This window comes from Fistularia commersonii, chromosome 10, assembly GCF_037954325.1.
Source record: "Fistularia commersonii isolate RoL2024-O1a breed Wild chromosome 10, RoL_Fcom_v1.0, whole genome shotgun sequence".
NCBI classification, from domain to species: Eukaryota; Metazoa; Chordata; class Actinopteri; order Syngnathiformes; family Fistulariidae; genus Fistularia; species Fistularia commersonii.
Window position 1 is genome coordinate 539236 of NC_141293.1, and position 17686 is coordinate 556921.

Consider the following 17686-nt stretch of genomic DNA (forward strand, 5'->3'; position numbering starts at 1 on the left):
TCAAGTATTCCTTTCACTTCACTTCGTGTCTATTTTTTATAAATGAGATTTTCTTCATGATAGATAACTTTCAAATGGTAAAGCTATAAGTGATCAGTCGTCTATTGAGCCAATGCATTCAGTTTAAGTGATGTTTGCATTTTCATGGTTCTGAAGTGGCATTCTTTATTCTCTCAAACTTTCTGATCCCTTGCGTCGCTTTTGGGTCCACATTTTGTTGTTTTAACTGAATCATCTCCATAATAGTGTGATGAGTTGCGGTGACATTCTTGGCTCATGCTACACGTCTACGTTTTCATCATCTGATGCCTTTATGGTTATTTTCCAAAAAACAACACATTTATTGCTGACTTTTATATTGCATTTTTTTATGTGTATTTTTTCAATACACAGATGCCAGATCCAAAACAGCTGCAGTTAGAATGTATAGCAAACTTCAAATCATATCACGTAGCATAGCATTGCATCACATTAAGCGTCACGATCACGCTAAATGTTGTAATGATATAAAGCTCTGCGATGCGTCTTGCTCTGGAATTTCGTGCGTTTCACCACAAATGTTATTTTTGTTTCCGCGAAGCTCTCAGTGTCCGGATGAAAACAACGCCGACGGCGCCTTCCAGAGGGAAGGCTTCGGACGACAGAGCATGTCGGAAAAACGCACCAAGCAGTTCGGGGATGCGGCCCAGCTGGAGATCATCAAGACCCGCAAGTCCAAAAGCATGGACCTAGGTATGGTGTTCATCCGCCGGCCGGGGCCGTAAGAAAAGAGAACCTGGCCGGGACGGAGGAAGTCCCCCGAAAACACTCGGCGTTCCTTCCGTCGCATCGATCCCTCCGCGTATTTATCATCGTAATGACGGTTTAGCGCCTTCCAAAAGAGCATCTTCTCTGCTCAGATTCATGTCTTCAGACACGAGACGGGCTTCGATGCCACGTTAGATTGGATTTGTCCGTCACGTTCCCTTCAACTCCCACTTTGACAAAAACTAATTAAAACAGTTTTCCCAAGTCTTGCATTGAGGGTTCAATGATATGGAAAGTCACTGTCATACTCCTGCCATGTGAAATGTACTGTAATTACTGGCTTCAGGCTTGTTACTGCCGTCATGTTGTGATTATCTTCCATTCCGGATAATTAATCACACATTTTACGGTGCCATACAGATGCTGTAGAGTGGATTTCAAAGCACCGGAACCCTTCAACATAGACTATTGGTTCTATGGAGCGATTAAGATGATCTGTTTTTTCATCTATTTCAGTATTATTTACTCCTGCAAGCGGTGTTTTGTTTTGTCCCCGGGTTTTTTTTGTTGTTTTTTTTCTCGTTCCATCGTATCAGCTGGAGTTTTCCGTCAGTCGTGCCGCTTGGCAAAATAAGAGCGTGACATCCAAGATATTATCCTGCGATGAAAGTCAAGTTCACACCCCGTGATACAGAAAGCACTGAGGTTGTTGTCCTCCGCGCACACAACTTCCTGTCCAGAATGATTAACTTATCGTGGATTATAATCTATGTGATTGAGCAGGACTAATGGGGTCTGACGTCGCAAGGTCAGTCTGCCTGCTCTCATAAATGTATTTTCTCATGAAAACACACACACACACACACACACACACACACACACACACACACACACACACACACACACAACGCCAAGCCCGAGGCGTTATTCCACTTCCAAAATCAACAAGGAAAAAAACAAACCGGTCGGATCAATAATAATATATTAAAAGACAGAAAGAGAATAGAAACATGAAACATGCTTGAAAGAATGAACCAGAAGATCTATTTCTCGGGTTTTCATAATGATCAAATGGGTTTCCTAGTCAGCGACCGCGAGGTGCGTCGTATTTGTGTGTTCAACACACTCGCAGACAAAACAGCAGAAGAGTTATTATCGTTTTACCCTAAAGCGGTAGCTAGACTTCTCATTGACTCCCATGGCTGAAGGTTGTTGTGCAGGGATATCCAGAAATATATTCATATATATATATATATATATATATATATATATATATATATATATGTGTGTGTGTATTTCTTAAATCCCGGATATCACCGAAGCATCAGCAAGCCTGCCGGCGTGCATCCCACATTTTACATTTTAATACGGTTAACGTTTCTCCCAAATCCAAAGCATGCAAGAGATGAGTTTTATTGTCATTTAAAAAAAAATAAATAATAAAAAATAAAAAAAATCCAGCCAGAGGCTGCTATCAGCTCGCTGAAAACCCATCAGCCAGTGGAAAATCGGAGAAAATCAAGTTGTGGTGTGAAGTTTTACACAAATAAGGAAACCAAAATGTTGTTTGAAAAAGATCACTTTGGATTAACAAAAAAAAAAAAACAAGCGATAAATAAATCACTTAATATTAAAGATGCATAAAAATGAGAGCAGCTCAAAAAAAAAACAAAAACACATGAATGTCACAGGATTATAACAGATAATAATAATTAAAATTGGTACATTGGAATGACTTTTATTTTCTGGCACTAATTGCACAGGACTAGTGCAATTATTTATAATCATATAAATACATATATATAAAAATGAATATAATTATTTATATAAATATAAATATTTCTTTTTGCCTCTTGCGGTTTCCATATTTTTTTTTGTCCTTTTAAGGGAACCTACATTTTCATTGCCCGGTTCGAGTGCCAAGTCAGACGCATTCGGACAGAAATGGTGTTGGATATAACCTCTCGCGCACCTTTCACACTTGATGATTCTTCTTCTCCCCTCTAAATGTATTCCACCTCTTGCCTCTTTGTATGAAAACAGCCTCTGCATCTCTTGCCAAAGTCAAAAAAAAGAAAGAAACTTGGCGGCGCTGATTCACCTTGAAATGCCTGGGAGCGGCGGCTGATTGCCTCGGCTGCGGCCGTCTCCCCCCGCTCGCGCACTCCATAATCATATCTAATCTTCCCGACCAGATTGCCGCTCTTTGCCGTGTTGATATCACAACAAGCCTGATTGCTATCCTCAAACCCTCCTCTCTCTCCCCCTATCGCCCGCTCGCCGCCTTGGTCTCGCATGGCGTCCGATCCTAATTGAGATGAAGCCTGTCCGTGACGTACCTGGATGATGCATGTGGAATGTGACCGGCACTAACTGAACCCCAAATCTTTGTATCCCTCCCCCCTCTTTTTCCCTTTTTCCACTTCCTTTTAACAGTAGCCGACGAGATTAACCTCACCCCCCGTCTTGAGAGCGACACAGGTAAGCCCTGCCAGAACCCGTAGAAGGACAGGATCCTTTCCCTACGCGAGGTATCGTTGCAGAGCCGTGAATGCTAATATTAATAGCTTTCAAATTTTTATTTGAAATAAACCTCCGCGCGGGTGTCGGTGGATCCCGGCCCGTCTCGCGCTCATGGCCTGCGAGAAAGTTTGATCAGGCTCACAAAGTAATCAGCGACTCCTATTATCTCGACGGGGAAAATAATAGTTAGGTTACAGTGAGGTGTCCTCGTGTGTGTTTCGACTGTGAAAAAGACGGGAAAAAAAAACCCCTGTATTGTTGCTTTTTGCAAGAAGAATGAACAAACGTGATGCTTGAAGGAGCCGGAGTGCCTGGGAGCTGTTTGAGATGCTAAACTATTTGTTCATTTCAAAGGCAGCTGGATAAAATTGACGCTCTTAAATCGAGTTTTGGTGCAACGATGGGATTTCCACTGGAGTATGGAGTATCGCCGCTTCTTTCAGGTGGCGTCGCGGTCGCGGCCTGTCGTAACGCGGCACCGCGGCGTGTTTTGTCGTTCCGGCGAACGTCATTGGAAAGCCACGGTTACTGTAGCGCAGGTGGAAACCCCAGCATGCGGACCGACGACGAGACGACGAGAATTGCAAATCTGCTCCGTAAATAAATCACAAATAAATAACGGGACGCTGTTACTTGATTTCAAAAAGTAAATAAAAGAAGAAGCAAAAAAGCAGTTTGTGGTCCAGCGGGCATTTTCCAGTCTGAGCTCTGGTCACGACCGCCGCCGCCGCCGCCGCCTCCCTGGTCACAATCAGCCTTGTGTCGCCACCAGGCCTGATCCGGTGCCAATGCAGCGCTTTGGAGGGAAAGTTCTGCGGCGAGTACTAATGGCTGATAAACAGCCCGAGGTCGGGGAATTTGTGAAGAATTGCCTTGTTGCCGCTGTGGGCGTTTGGCGAGACGAAGCGCGGCGGTTCCAAAAATCACATTAGGGGCTTTTCTTTTCCAATAAAACAGGTCCCTCTTTGGCTTTCGGAGCTGAAACGGTCATACCTTCAACATGTTGGCGTATCACATCGGTGTCATCGAACGTCATTCCCCGTCGACGCCGGTACCATTTGCAGCTTACGAGTTAAAAAAGAAACGCGTTCCCTGTTTGAGTGGAACAAGATACTATATTTGTCCTAGAAACCCGCTTTATATTGACTTGTTTAAAAAACGCTCAGTGTCTGTCGCCTGAAAGGTCCTTTTCTTTGCATTTGTGTTACAAACAGAAGTACACCATGGCACGGGGCTGAGCGGGATGTTCTGTGGCGGCGCCTCCGGGAAATACATTATTATTCCGAGGTGAACTGAGGAGAGAACCAGACGATTTCATGTTGACCGGCGAAGGTGACTGTCGGGAAACGGCGACACGTTAGACTTAACCGTGTCTAAATGCGTGCGCTCGTAGCGGCCGCTTAACGTTAGCTTTTACTTTAAACCGGGGTGTCAGACTCACGGTGGCCCTCAAAGGGCCACATGGGCCTGGAACTGTATGAATGGAGCTAAAGGGAATGTCAAGCAAATGTAACTGCTCCTTAATGTTAAACAACTCTGAATTTATGACTCATTCAAGACCAAAATGTTACATATGCATTAGCATAAATGCAAAACAAAACATTTTTTCTAGTTGCTCTGTTCCAAAGCCAGCGTTCGCCGCTGCAGTGTTTGTGGATGCGGCTTTCACAAGCACTTTCTGCTTCCGTCGCAGTTTGGCTTTTCATTCTCAGACAACTTGTTGTTTTTCTGGAAGGCTAACTTTAGCGTACTCGGCTCCGTGTTTGGACGTAGATTGTGTTCTCTGACAAGCGACGCCGCCTCATCGCACAAAAGACATACCGTTGTTTCGGTGCAGCCTTCCATCTGCATCAGCTTTTCCCTTCCTGGACATTTAGGCATCATTGGTATTTCTCAGATCCGCATTGATGTGGATCGCTGAGATCTAACGGCCGCACCTTGCAGGTAACATGATCGGCGTGAATGGAGGGAAAAGCACGACTTTGACTCGTTTAATTTAAGTCTATCAGACCTCATACAATGATGTTCGACACGTGCTTTAAAAGCACCGTAGATGTGCTGAGAATTACCGAATTTGCAAGAGCCGGCAACGCGTTCCCTCCAAAGTGCTGCAAGTTTGTTTTTTTTTATGACAGGAAAAATATCCCATAGTGTCATGAAATCTGTTTTGATGTCAGAATCCAAAGGAAGCAACTTGTTAGCCCCCTCCCTCCACGCCGTTGCCCAAGGCTCTCACATCGGCCTGTTCTGTTCCCGTTCTGGTTCAGTCCTCGTATCAAAAAAACATTTTTTTTTGTTTTTTCTTTTACGCCACGCCACATGAAACTGCCGAGGTCGTGCATTCCAGATGAACTGCTACCTGTCTTTGCGCTTTTGTCAAAAAAACTAAAAAACATAACAGTTTGGTTCCTCGCTCGCGGGCAACGGGTCATAAATTATTCAGCGGCAGAAACGACAGACATTTATTGTGCAGATTTGGAAACGTCTTGTGTCGGAGGCGCAGTGTGGCGGGGTGTGTGCACGTTCGTCCGTGAGCAGACTTGAAGTCCTGGCCGCAGTTTGAGGTCACTCCTGAGCGCGCTTAGAAAAGCGGGTAGTTAACTCCTTTTTTTCCCTTTTCTCTGCAGTGCAGTCGCACTAATTGTGTGTGTGTGTGTGTGTGTGTGTGTGTGTGTGTGTGGGATGTGCAGTTGTCAGAGCTTCTGTGTGTGTGTGTGTGTGTGTGAGTCGAGGGAAAGTAGAGTGAGTGCTCTGTCCTTGGTTAAGGCAGCAAGCTGACGGCAATTCATCTGTCACTGTCAGGTCTTGTGGAGCCTCTTTGTTGCTTCGACTTCGTCGGTTTGAAATCAGCCGCTCGGATCAAATGCAGCCTGTTTTGACTTGAGTTGTGACGCGGACGTGCACGACTCCAAAGTACGGCTCGGATAGCGAGGAGGAAGTTGCCGGAGAATTTGAGAGGACGGCGTCGGGTCGGATGTCTACCGGTGAACACGCAGAAACGAGGGAATATAATCATCGCGAACGTTTCACTCTTTTAATTTACACCCTCTCTTGAAGGGCAGACACGGAAACCAAAGAGTCGACCGGAGGGATTTTTGACTCGGCTTTTTGCTCGCGGAGGGAACGTCGGTCGATCGGTGCCGAGAACGGAGACCTCAAGCCGATTACCATATGAAGCAAAAGCCATTAGCGCAACAGTTGGTACTTCAGAGTGGTTGAACTCCAAGACTTCTAACTGTTGTCAGATCTGAGCAGGACTAATGCTAGCAGTGATGGCGGCGGCTGGAGGGCTTCTCAAAAATTTGCTCCAATTCTATTTTTAATACCTATGATATTGGCACCCTTTTGTACCCTGTTTAATGTCCATAAGAGAAAAGGAAGAGGTTGGGTCTTCCTCTTGGCTCTGCCGCTGCCTCCAGTGGTCTCCACGGCCGGAGGTCCTTCCTCCATCCAGCTCTGCTCTCTCCACCACCAACTGACCTCCTGTCTTCTTTCTCTCCCTCCATAAATCCCCCTCCTCGCCTCCTCCAGGCCTTCATCGCGCACACTTTAACTGTTTTATATCTTTATTAGTAGCATCATTTCAGGACGAGACGCCGCTACTTTTCTCAAATAGCTTAAGCGACGACGCGGATAATTTATGTGTTATTTTTGTGCTTAAGAGCTTCACAAGAAGACGACCTGAATGGTTTTAGTGCGCAGGAAGGAGACCAAGATAGATATTTAAGATATATATTGTTTGTCTTTTTCATCAGCCGTGTTCCAGGGAAAAAGCATTTCCAGGACGTATTTGTGAATGTCACCGGTCTGGATTTCATTAGAAGTTGTAGAAAATATTTGTGTGTAAATATCTCATGTTAAAATGTGGACACCTGCAGTTTCTGGACGAGAGCGGCCTTTATATGTACACATAAATTGATTTAGTCGTGTTTATCTATATTTTTATATTCAGATGCGCTCAATAGTCCGTAAAGTACGGTACTTTAAATATGTTGTCGCCCATTCAAGCCGTTTTGTTTCCTCATAAAGCTGATACATTAATGGATGACTGGAACACCTGTACCTTTGCAGAGCGTAATAACACCTTGGTTTCCCACTGTTGCCCGATCTATGAAATTCTGAAAAGTATCCGAGTCTCCATTCAGGCTTCCGAGAGTGATTTAATATTTGAATTGTTCTCTCTCGCTTCGGCTTATCTTGTCACATTACAAGTCACGTGACGTCGAAATTCATTGTAGCGACAAAGCAAGAGATCGGCATCTCTTTTTAAACCCCAATATCTCATTACTCTGCCATTCATAATAATTCATTTATCATAATTAGCACGCCGCATCTTCTGTTATCAAGAAAATGATCAGACACGGTATTTAGAACACTCTTAGCATTCGTCGCTACGTCCCGCATCGGCTTCGTGATAGCGGGATTTATTTTTCATGCTGACGCTAAAGATGTGCAGAAATAGCTTTGTTGTTTTTTTCCACATGTAGGACAGTTTGGGGGATTATCTTGTGGACCGTCTCTTGAGATGAATAAATTACCCTTTGAATTTGTTGCCAGGAACTGTAGGATGTTTTCCCTTTCATATATACATGACTGCGGGTCTTGGTTTAAGGGCAAGTGCTGCTCTTTCAGGGGAGAAAAAGAAACAAACAAACGTTGGCGCCGTCTGTAAGGGGTCACTTATTCGCTTTGCTTCAGGCCCAGTTTCTGTCTTGTGACAGAAAAATACAAATCCCAAGTGTGTTGCATATTGATATATATATATATATATATATATATATATACTGTATATATATAAATGTGTCAGGCATCGTGGATTCTTATTTGTGTTTCTTGTCGCTTGCAAGTCTAGGATTTGCCAAGCATAAGTTTCTGTCAGAGCAATGGATCTGTTCTGTCACTTAGAGGCTTTTACATTCTTGTAAATGCAGTGCTAAATACACTAGGGGTACGAAGAGATAGAAGACTTTCAGCCAGAATGAAAGGAAAGGTGTACAAGACAGTGGTGAGACCAGCGATGATGTTTGGACTAGAAACTGTTCCAATGACCAAAAGACAGCAGGCAGAACTAGAGGTTGCAGAGATGAAGATGTTGAGGTTCTCTTTGGGAGTGACCAGGATGGAGAGGATCAGGAATGAGTCTATCAGAGGAACAGTACATGTTAGATGTTTTGGAGTGAAGGTCAGAGAAGCCAGACTGAGATGGTTGGGTCGTGGACAGAGGAGGGATAGAGAATATATTGGTAGACGGATGCTGGAATTGGAGCTGCCAGGCAAGAGGTCTGGAGGAAGACCAAAGAGAAGATTTATGGACGTCGTGAGAGAGGATATGAAGGTAGTTGGTGTGAGAGAGGAGGATCCAGAGAATAGGGTTAGATGGAGAAAGTGGACTCGCTGTGGCGACACCTGAAGGGAAAAGCCCAAAGGAGAAGAAGAATCTGTCACAGGGGTGCAGGACATGTATGGCCGAGACAAAGTGATGATTGAGACGTTTTGGACACGAACAAAGGAGCGTTCATGTCCAAACCATGTTGGAGATCTGGGTAGTAGGTTGCTGAAGGTGGAGCTGCCAGGCATGAGGTCTGGAGGAAGACCAAAGAGAAGATTTATGGACGTCGTGAGAGAGGATATGAAGGTAGTTGGTGTGAGAGAGGAGGATCCAGAGATAGGGTTAGATGGAGAAAGTGGACTCGCTGTGGCGACACCTGAAGGGAAAAGCCAAAAGAAGAAGAAGAAGAAGTGCTAAATACACTATATGGTTTTGTAAGAAAACAGATTGCATACAAACGTATGATATTGAATCCACAAAATCCATGATTGTGTTATTCCACATTTCATGCTTTACAACTTTTCACGTTTGTGTAAAATCCCCAGGGTGAAAACAGATTTGTGTTAATCTTGAATTCGAAGTCAAACTGGCCTTTATTCCCAGTGGGAGAAAAACCAAATGCTTTTATCATTAGAACAATATCATCCGTCTAAGAGTGGTGCGTCGTTCCCGTGGGCGTGGCGGATGTGATCCGACCGAGCGGGAACATGACGGATTTGCTGACGAGGGAAGAATGTCTTCCGTGTGTCCGAACGCCGATCGGTTGGAGCGCAGAAGGTGAAATTTCTCTGCTCTTTGCGGAGAAGATGACAGCTTGAATTCGTCGGTGCGTTCAAGCGCTTCAGGTTACGCCATTGGCTGCCGCAGACGGCGGAGACGAGCCCGGACTCCTAAAAGGGTCGGGTTGGGATCGTCTGTTGTTCCGGTTCAAGAATGGATCGGCTCTTTTTTAATTTGCAATATATTTATTGAGTATAAACAGGGTCGGCGGCCATGTTGTCCCCGGTGTCGGCGTGGACTTTTCTGGTTTCCTCCGTCAGTCCAAAGTCTTTCTCGAGTTCCTCAATTAGCCAGACATGCAAATGCACGTTTGGTTCGATGTAGCTCGCCGCGGTACGAACCAGCGAGGCTCTTTCACATGGATTTATTTTTTTTATGCGATGCGGTTCGAAACAAACAACCTCCCGCTTTGTGTTTGCCGAGTTGCTCAACCTCTTATGTTTGATCGAAGAGATTTGAATCAAGCGCACGTACGTCATGGTTTAATGTTTCTGTTTGTCTTTACTAGATTATTATAATACAGTTCATTCTACGTCGCTGTGGGATCGTGAGAAGCATCTTCTCCGTTGCTCTGTATCTCCAGTCGATGTGGAGAAATCGCCCATGAAGCTGAGTTTGAACTTTGCCACATCAGCCCAGCTCCTCCTCACGGGCTCTGGATTCTTCCCGAGCGCTTTGGCAGGTTGTAAATGAAGCTTGCGCTCCCGTCCACGGCCCGCCATTGTCCTGCGGGGGCCGTATCTCATCCATCAGGGCCGTCCGAGTCCTCGGGTTCAGCGGGACGGAGTGTTTTGGCTCCGCTAAATGGGCCGAGGATCATTGAATCTTAGCGGAGGGGATTGATTGTTTTAAAGTTGGTGAAACAGACACCCGAGCCTGGGAATTTGAAAATAAACCACACGCCCTTAAAAACACAAGCTGGATTCTATTAGCGCAGAGCATTAGGGGAAATGGACGGTTATTAGATTTCAAACGAGAAACGACACCGTTTTTCATCGATGTTCACCTGAAAAACAATCGCAGCGGCCTGTTTTTTTTTTTTCAGATACAGGCATTCTGCTGATAAGAGGAATTAGCGCCATGCCATTGGGGTGTCCTTCTCTGTTTTTGACATTTGCGCTCAGCCCCTTAGATGGGAAAAATAAAACAAAGTACGATTTAATGTTATTTTGTACGATAACGGTCGTATAAATATTCACTGTGTTCGCGTGTGTCATCGGAGTGTTTTCATTTTCGGGATGAACTCGCTCAGCCATTTGTCTCCCCAGAAATGTTAGAGATTATTCCGTGGCATCGTCAGCGATTTCCCATGACGTCGGACGTGTCGTGTCAAGTCACGGTTTTTATTTATAGGCCGATAATGTGTATTATACGCCGACAAATCACAGTGCTGTTGTCGCATGACAACGTCCGTCGAGAGCAGGTCCGGACAGCGCGCCTTAGCATGATTAGCACGATTGGCGTGAAACCTCGGGCGGGTCGATGGCGGCGGCCTTCCTCAGTAAAAAGTAAAAAGGTTGGGGAAGGACGGCCACAAATGATCTCCTACTGATAATAAGAGCAGCGCTAACTTTGGCTCTGGATGTGTGTGAGATGCCGGCTGAAGTCTCACCATGTCCGTTCCTCGTCAGCGAGGCAGGAATCTAAATATCAGAGAAATGGTGGTTTTCATTCTCGGCGAAAAATTCCATCGAGGTCATCGGATATTCAGGTCTCATTTGGAAAGTTGTTTTGCAAACAACGCAACTTAATAACGGCGCCGTATCGACATGGGCCGTCGTCGTTATCTAAATCAAACGGTCGGTGGCCGTCCGGAAAAATAAATGGGAGTGATCAATCTCTGAGAGTTTCTTCATATCCCCGGGAGGATCTACGCCGAGCTCGATATCGGACGGCCTCTGTCGCAAATATACTCGCTTGATATTCGGATATCGCTTTTATCTGCGCGTCCACCTGTTGGAGAAATGACCATCTATACTGGCATTTTATTAGACGGTGTCATCTCCCTGCGGCCTGAGCTCCCTGCAGGCAAGCTGCCGTCATTTACTCTTCATCTCTTCCTATAAGGCAGAATATCAGAGACAAAGGTGGCGTCTGAAGATTGGGAAAAAAAACAGCGTCTTTGTCTTAACGGAGGATACGGATCGTTACTAAATGACCGTCTGGTCGCGCCGGAATCACATTTTTAATCGCTCTCTTGAGTTTTTGACAGCCGGATTTGCAAAAAAAAACCAAGAAAAAACAAAGAGCGACATCGTGAAGGAGCGACGGCGACGCTCTGAATGGACACCATGTTTCACCGCACGACGCTGGGATTTACTGGCTTTTTTTCGCCGGCACTCCCACATAGTGGAAGTCACCCCCTTCTTTTTTCTTTTTGGGAGATTGCCGCTGAGGTGTGACCACGGCGAGCGGCGCCGGGCAGAATCCCTTAAATAGAAAGGGTGTGCGGTGTGAAAAGCCTATCAGCTTGGCTCTCAGTGAGACGTTAAGCAGACAGGACAGGCTGATGAGAATGAATGGGAGGCTGCCAACCCCTGAGGTTGTTCACTCTGCATGTATTCAATTTTGCTTTTCTATTTTTTTTTTTTTTGCTCCCTGCCTTTTATTTTTTATTTTTTTTATCTTTTCCAGTTGAGCTGGTTTCCAGGCTCGCGTCATTCGATTGTTCTATGGCCTCAGCGGGTCGTTTGAATACATTTCAATATGTTTTAGCCTCATTGTTTTGGTGGATTTTTTTTGCTCTTATCTTGAAAAAAAAAGCAATTGTGTTATTAGAATAACAATTCAAGTGAGAAGAAAAAAACAACCTGAAAACAAAATGTGACTTGAATTATAAAAAAAAAAAAAAAAAAAAAGCTATGTTCGGTACAAAACAGGCTAATGAAATTCAGTTTAGCTTAATAGCGTAGCCTTTAATTTGTATTTCTAAACGGGGAGGAGATGATGGATTTGCAAGCGGCGGCACAAACAAACAGGTTTTTTTTTTTTTTTTTTTTTTGCAAAGTATTCCTCCGCTTCTATTCCGCTCTTTATCTTCCTGCCATTGTTTTTGATGTAAAGTGTGCCCTCCTTCCCCTCCGAGCCTCGCCATTCTTCTCCCGGCTCGCTCGGCTTTTCTTCTTTTTTTTTCCCCCTCTTTCATTTATTGGCCTCCCTCCTGACTCCTCATGTTTGTCTATCAGACATGTGTTTTGCAGCCTTCTGCCGCAGTCGGTCGCTCTGACGTGACACCGCCCGGGAGATTAGCGCTCCTCATTCACCTTCATGCTGCCACATTTATTTCTGTTTTCATTTATTATCCAGCATGCACATCCCCGGTCTATCGGTGAAATGTGCCATATCAGGGGGGGAAAAATAATTCTGCACCTCAATACTAATAGTCACAATTTAATTAAACCATCATGTTTGGCCGCTCTGCTGATGTATAAGTTCATTCTCAACCCGGCTTTTTTTTTTTTTCTTTTTTTCCTCTTTCCATTTTTAATGAAATGTGTTGCAGAAATAATGTAGCCCAAACTCACCCAATCAGTCAGAGAACAGATATATAAATGCTGTGTGGGTATAAATACATTTCTATAGAGTTTTTTTTTTTTTTTTCTTTTTGGTGGAAAGAGGGGAAAAAATGAAGGATGTCTAAACCTTCACACACTTTTTAACCGGCACACAGATTGTGGCAGAACACATCGTCTCCGTTGCTCTCTAATTCCACATTTTGCCTGAATTTGCCGTCAAATTTGCTCTTCCAGGTTGACAGCAAGGATATTTAGCTGTTGTTGTTTTGCTGAATTCACGTAGGAATGTGGACATTTTTACTGGTTTGAATTAATTTTGAAAGGAGTTGAGTTATATTTTATTTGTTTCGTGGTAAACAGTGTTTTTTCTAACGCTTTTTTAAGTTTATTTTAGTTTTCACCTTAAAATCTACTGTATCCAGTGTAGACACACATCCTGACATTTAAATGTCTGTCCCGCATTAAATTGCCATCTTTACGGTGCTCCTTTGAGGTCTTTATGATGTAAATTTGGCGTCTCTCTGGTCTTTACTCATCACCCCGTCATGCTGGTTGTTACGGGCCGTAAAACATCAGTGTTCTCTTTAAATGTATCCTTAATTTTAATGGTGTCACGCATATATCTATATCTATATATACATATGTCAACTCACTGCCTGCCAGCCCAGAAGTCAGACAGTGAATAAATGATCCAACGCACATTTTGTATGATGAGGATTAATGCTCTTCATACAGCCGACATATTTTCAGGTGTTATTTTGCAGATAATATGCAAAAAAAAACCCTAAGTTGATCTATTTACAAATTGAGTTCTTTGCTCCCCGGCGCGTTTCATCAAGGTGACGGTGCATCGAAGCAGCATCAGTCATCTGGCGGCTCAGATGGCGCCCCAAGATTCTGCAAATCTAAGAATGAACCCTCTTTTTGCAAACCGGGACGTGCACGCTTGACTCGTACGTTGCCTTCTCTTGTCTGGTGCTCTGAGATTTTGTTGTGAGTGTATCTTGAGTAGGAGCTCATCACCGCCAGAATCGATCCTCTCTTCGCCGACGCGATTTGACGGAGTTACGACAAAACAGCCCTGCTTCTCACATCTTTAATTTTTTTTTTCCAGTCGGTCACAAAGTCTGCCATGTTTGGTTTTTCCTGCGCGGAAACAATAAATCAGCAGCAAAAGATTAACCTGGAAATGCTCTCTTTAAGGGTGTTGATCTATATTCATGTGCGTTTGGATAAATCCCCGGGTGTTTATACAAATACAAAATGCTTAATAAAATTCAGCCTCCCGGCCACGTCGTTAGCAAATCTATTAAGTTTAAAGATACGCGTCCTGCCTTTTTTTTCCCCCTCATACACAGCATTTCCTACATATTGACCACGATGCAACTCGTCAATTTTTGGCGGAGGCGCTGCACGTGTAAAAGCCCTCTGAAAACGTGCCAGTCCGTCATTATCTTTGCGCGGTGAAAATAGGACAGGGGAAAACAATATGCGGTTGGCCATCTAATTCAGTGACTGTGTTAATGACATTTTCTGAAGACGTTGGAGTCGAGGATGGCTGCGAGTGTGTTTGGAACGCTTCCCGGAATCGAAGGCAAAAACAAAAGGAGCGCGCGTTAGTCGATGCTACGCAAAGTCACGGCGGAGCCGTTCTTCGGTTATTTCCATTTGCTCCTCCTCACGGCCCAGCCTCTTAAATCGCCCGGCCCAATAATGATAAGAATAGTAATGTAGCATAACTTTGAAGTTAATGTCCTCCTTGCGCTGCATCATCCATTTTAATGCGTTAGTCCTGAAAATATTGCAAGTCTGACCTTAATCAAAGCCAAGGTTGGTGTGCAGATATGGAGTCCAAACACATTATGTAAATATTTAAAATGAGGATGAAGAAAGAACTCTGTCTACAGGTTAGATTAACATGCATAATGAAGTTTATTTTTTAATTTTTTTTTTTTTTTTCTTCTGCCAGGCTGGGCCGTAACGGTTCACCTTTGGTACTCGCAGTTCTCAGCACAGTTCGTCCATCCGTGTGATCTTGTGTAGCGTCGGGGCCGTCGTCGTGCGATTCCTCTCGTGCACGAACGTGAACACTTCGAGGGCGTTTGCTCACTTTTATTGTGTTTGTTCGAAGCAGTGGACGGATCTCTGCTCCGTTTTATACTCCGTTTGCCGCGGCTCTTTCATTTTGACAAAAAAAGAAAAACAATCCCTGCTCATCGGTCCATATTCTTGTTGGTTCTGTGGCCATTTCTACTTTTAAAATACCAGCAGTGATGTTTTTTCAATGAGTCGAACACAACCCTTATCTCAACTGTGTTGCGTGTAATATGTGCACGAGGCAACGTCACCGGAGAGCTTTTGTAAGCAGGGATGGATGTACAGTGGATTTGAGGGTCGGTGCGGCTCGACGGGTCAGAGCCGTCGTCCTCGGAACCGAAAAACTCCGGTCGGTCTCCCGGCGAGGTGGCGTCGAGCGAGACGCCGAACCTCGAACCGCCGCCCTCTGCTCGAGGTTCTTCCGTGACGGGTTAAACGCGGCGGTCGGTTATTGCCGATCTTTCGCTCGATGTTGATCCGCATGTGATAAAAGGTCTTTCTTTCTCTTGATCAAATAATCTAAAACTTGGTAAAACCCGACCGAACCGGAGCGACGGCGAACCCGTCGAGGTGTTCGGCCACTTCTTTCACTCCATGGGAAAAACAAAAAGACCGGATAGAAATGCGACACCCCGACTCAGGCTCACGGTGTCGTTTTTACCAGTGGGTCTGGATGAAAAGGCCGCCGAGGTTAAAGCACAGCTGCCCGTCCGGTGACCGCGGTCATTTTAATGGGATCTCCGGCATCAGCGTAAGACAGAGTAGGTAGAGTGTATCTTTTATTTCACTCGGGTACAAACCTCTATACGCTTCCGTCAGGTTCTTCCACAAGAGACGTCGGGCCGTCGTTAGGCTTAAAGAAGTCCAGCTCTCTGGAGAGCCTCCAGACGGCCGTCGCCGAGGTGACGCTCAACGGAGACCTTCCCTTCCATCGGCCTCGCCCTCGCATCATCAGGGGCCGGGGATGCAACGAGAGCTTCCGGGCCGCCATCGACAAGTCCTACGACCGGCCGGCCGCCACCGAAGACGACGACGAAGGCATGGAGACGCGTAAGACAACACCGGTTTTGACTCACCGGACCGTCCTCCCTCTCTTTCTGATGATTCGCAGGTTTGAATCCCGACCCGGCCGCCGCTCTGGGGCCGCGTCATCTTTCTTGGACGAGAAACTTCCATTTTTGATCAGACTTTAACTCCCGTGAAGTGAAAGCACATATTGATGGTTCTGATGACATTGTATTACGAGCGGAATGACACTAACGCAGCTCCGGTCATCAATAACAAGGATCTTTACTGAAACTGATGACATGTCAGCCTCTAAAAATCCTGGTGTGGCTTCCAATTCCGTGCACGGGGAATGGCAGCGCTGTGACTAATGGTCAATAACCGGCTGATGTAATCAATGCTTGTGATAATGGCGAGGCGCCGAGTCACGGTCTTAACCGCCCGTCGCTTTCGATATGAAATTCATCACGCCGTCGGGACGAGCGAGGGCGAGCGAGGACTGCGGTCGCCGCGGCGTTCTGCACGGCTCTTACATCTGTCAGCTGCAGAGGCCGCGTCACCCCGACTCAATTATTGAAGCGTACGCATAAATATTCATGTCACGTCATGTAAACCCAACTGTTGTGACTTTGCGTGTTGCCAGAAGTCGGGTAAAAACGTGCGCGCACATGAACACGCGTCCCGGCGATACGAATGACACTTCTTTCGTATCCACATTTTTTTTTTTTTTTTACATTTTCTTGTCATCCAAAAATTCAGCAAACTTCTCACCTGTTTTAAATACTTGCTCACCTATTTTTTTTTTAATTGTCCTCATGTCAAAAAAAATAAAAGAGCCGGTGATGAATTTAATGGAGGAGCAAAACTCGCAGAGGAAGATCAGGTTATCTTTATTTCTTGCGGTAATTATTCTCTAAAATAAGTCATGTCTGGAGAAATAATTGCATAGCCCAACAATTCGGGGACAACATATCCGTTGTCAAGAACCCTTTCAGCATAAGTGCTATTCAAGATGACTTTATATCCATGTCCAAACCCACCCCCTTATATACTAAATAATTGAAATCCATTTTGTTTAGTCATAGCGTATATAATGCAGCGAGCAGCAGTTTCGCTGAGACGGCAGGTTTGGAACAGACTCTCGCCGTTCCAGATGAATTCGACGGCGTGCTGGAGGCGGGCGGGCGGGCGGGCGGGCGGCGACGAGGCCGCCGATCTTGATGACGCCGGCAGATGGCGAGCGGCGTAGCAGGGAACGATGTTAAAAAAGGAAGAAGAGGTCGGGCTCACGACAAACGCCGTCATCTTTGACGGTTTATCGTACGCAGGCCGAGCGCTGAAGAGGATTAACCTTGTGTCCGGTATTTAGCCCACAAGCCCGTAGGTTTTAGTTCTACTTTTAAACAAGTCGTCAGCCACAGGCGGCTTTTAAAATAATAATACTTTCATCAATAGAGAATGCGATTCAAAAATTTAAGAAGGTGATTTGTTCAAGAAAGAATTTTTTTTCTTTTACGATTAGAATATTCTTCATTCGTTTTCGGTCAAACACGAAACCGACCAATGTCCAGTATGCCCTCGCAGAGCTACTTAGCAGGTACGGTAAGTCACGCTAAAACAAAGATGTGTTTTTTTTTTTCACGTTTTTCTGCAACCAAGGGACGGTTTGAAGCCGTTCGGGCGGGCCGAG

The 17686-nt window shown here is 45.1% G+C and overlaps 1 protein-coding gene across 6 annotated transcripts in view; it reads left to right on the forward strand.

The window, feature by feature from the left end:
• Positions 1–17686, forward strand: part of pard3ab (par-3 family cell polarity regulator alpha, b) — a 302221-nt gene that overhangs the window by 184881 nt on the left and 99654 nt on the right. For 3 of the 6 annotated variants that reach the window (XM_086153154.1, XM_086153157.1, XM_086153156.1), the window contains 3 exons: positions 581–732; positions 3184–3228; positions 15811–16041. In XM_086153154.1, coding sequence (XP_086009280.1) covers positions 581–732; positions 3184–3228; positions 15811–16041 — 428 coding nt within the window. The remainder of the gene's footprint in view (positions 1–580; positions 733–3183; positions 3229–15810; positions 16042–17686) is intronic. The other 3 variants (XM_086153155.1, XM_086153159.1, XM_086153158.1) reach the window with 2 other exon arrangements.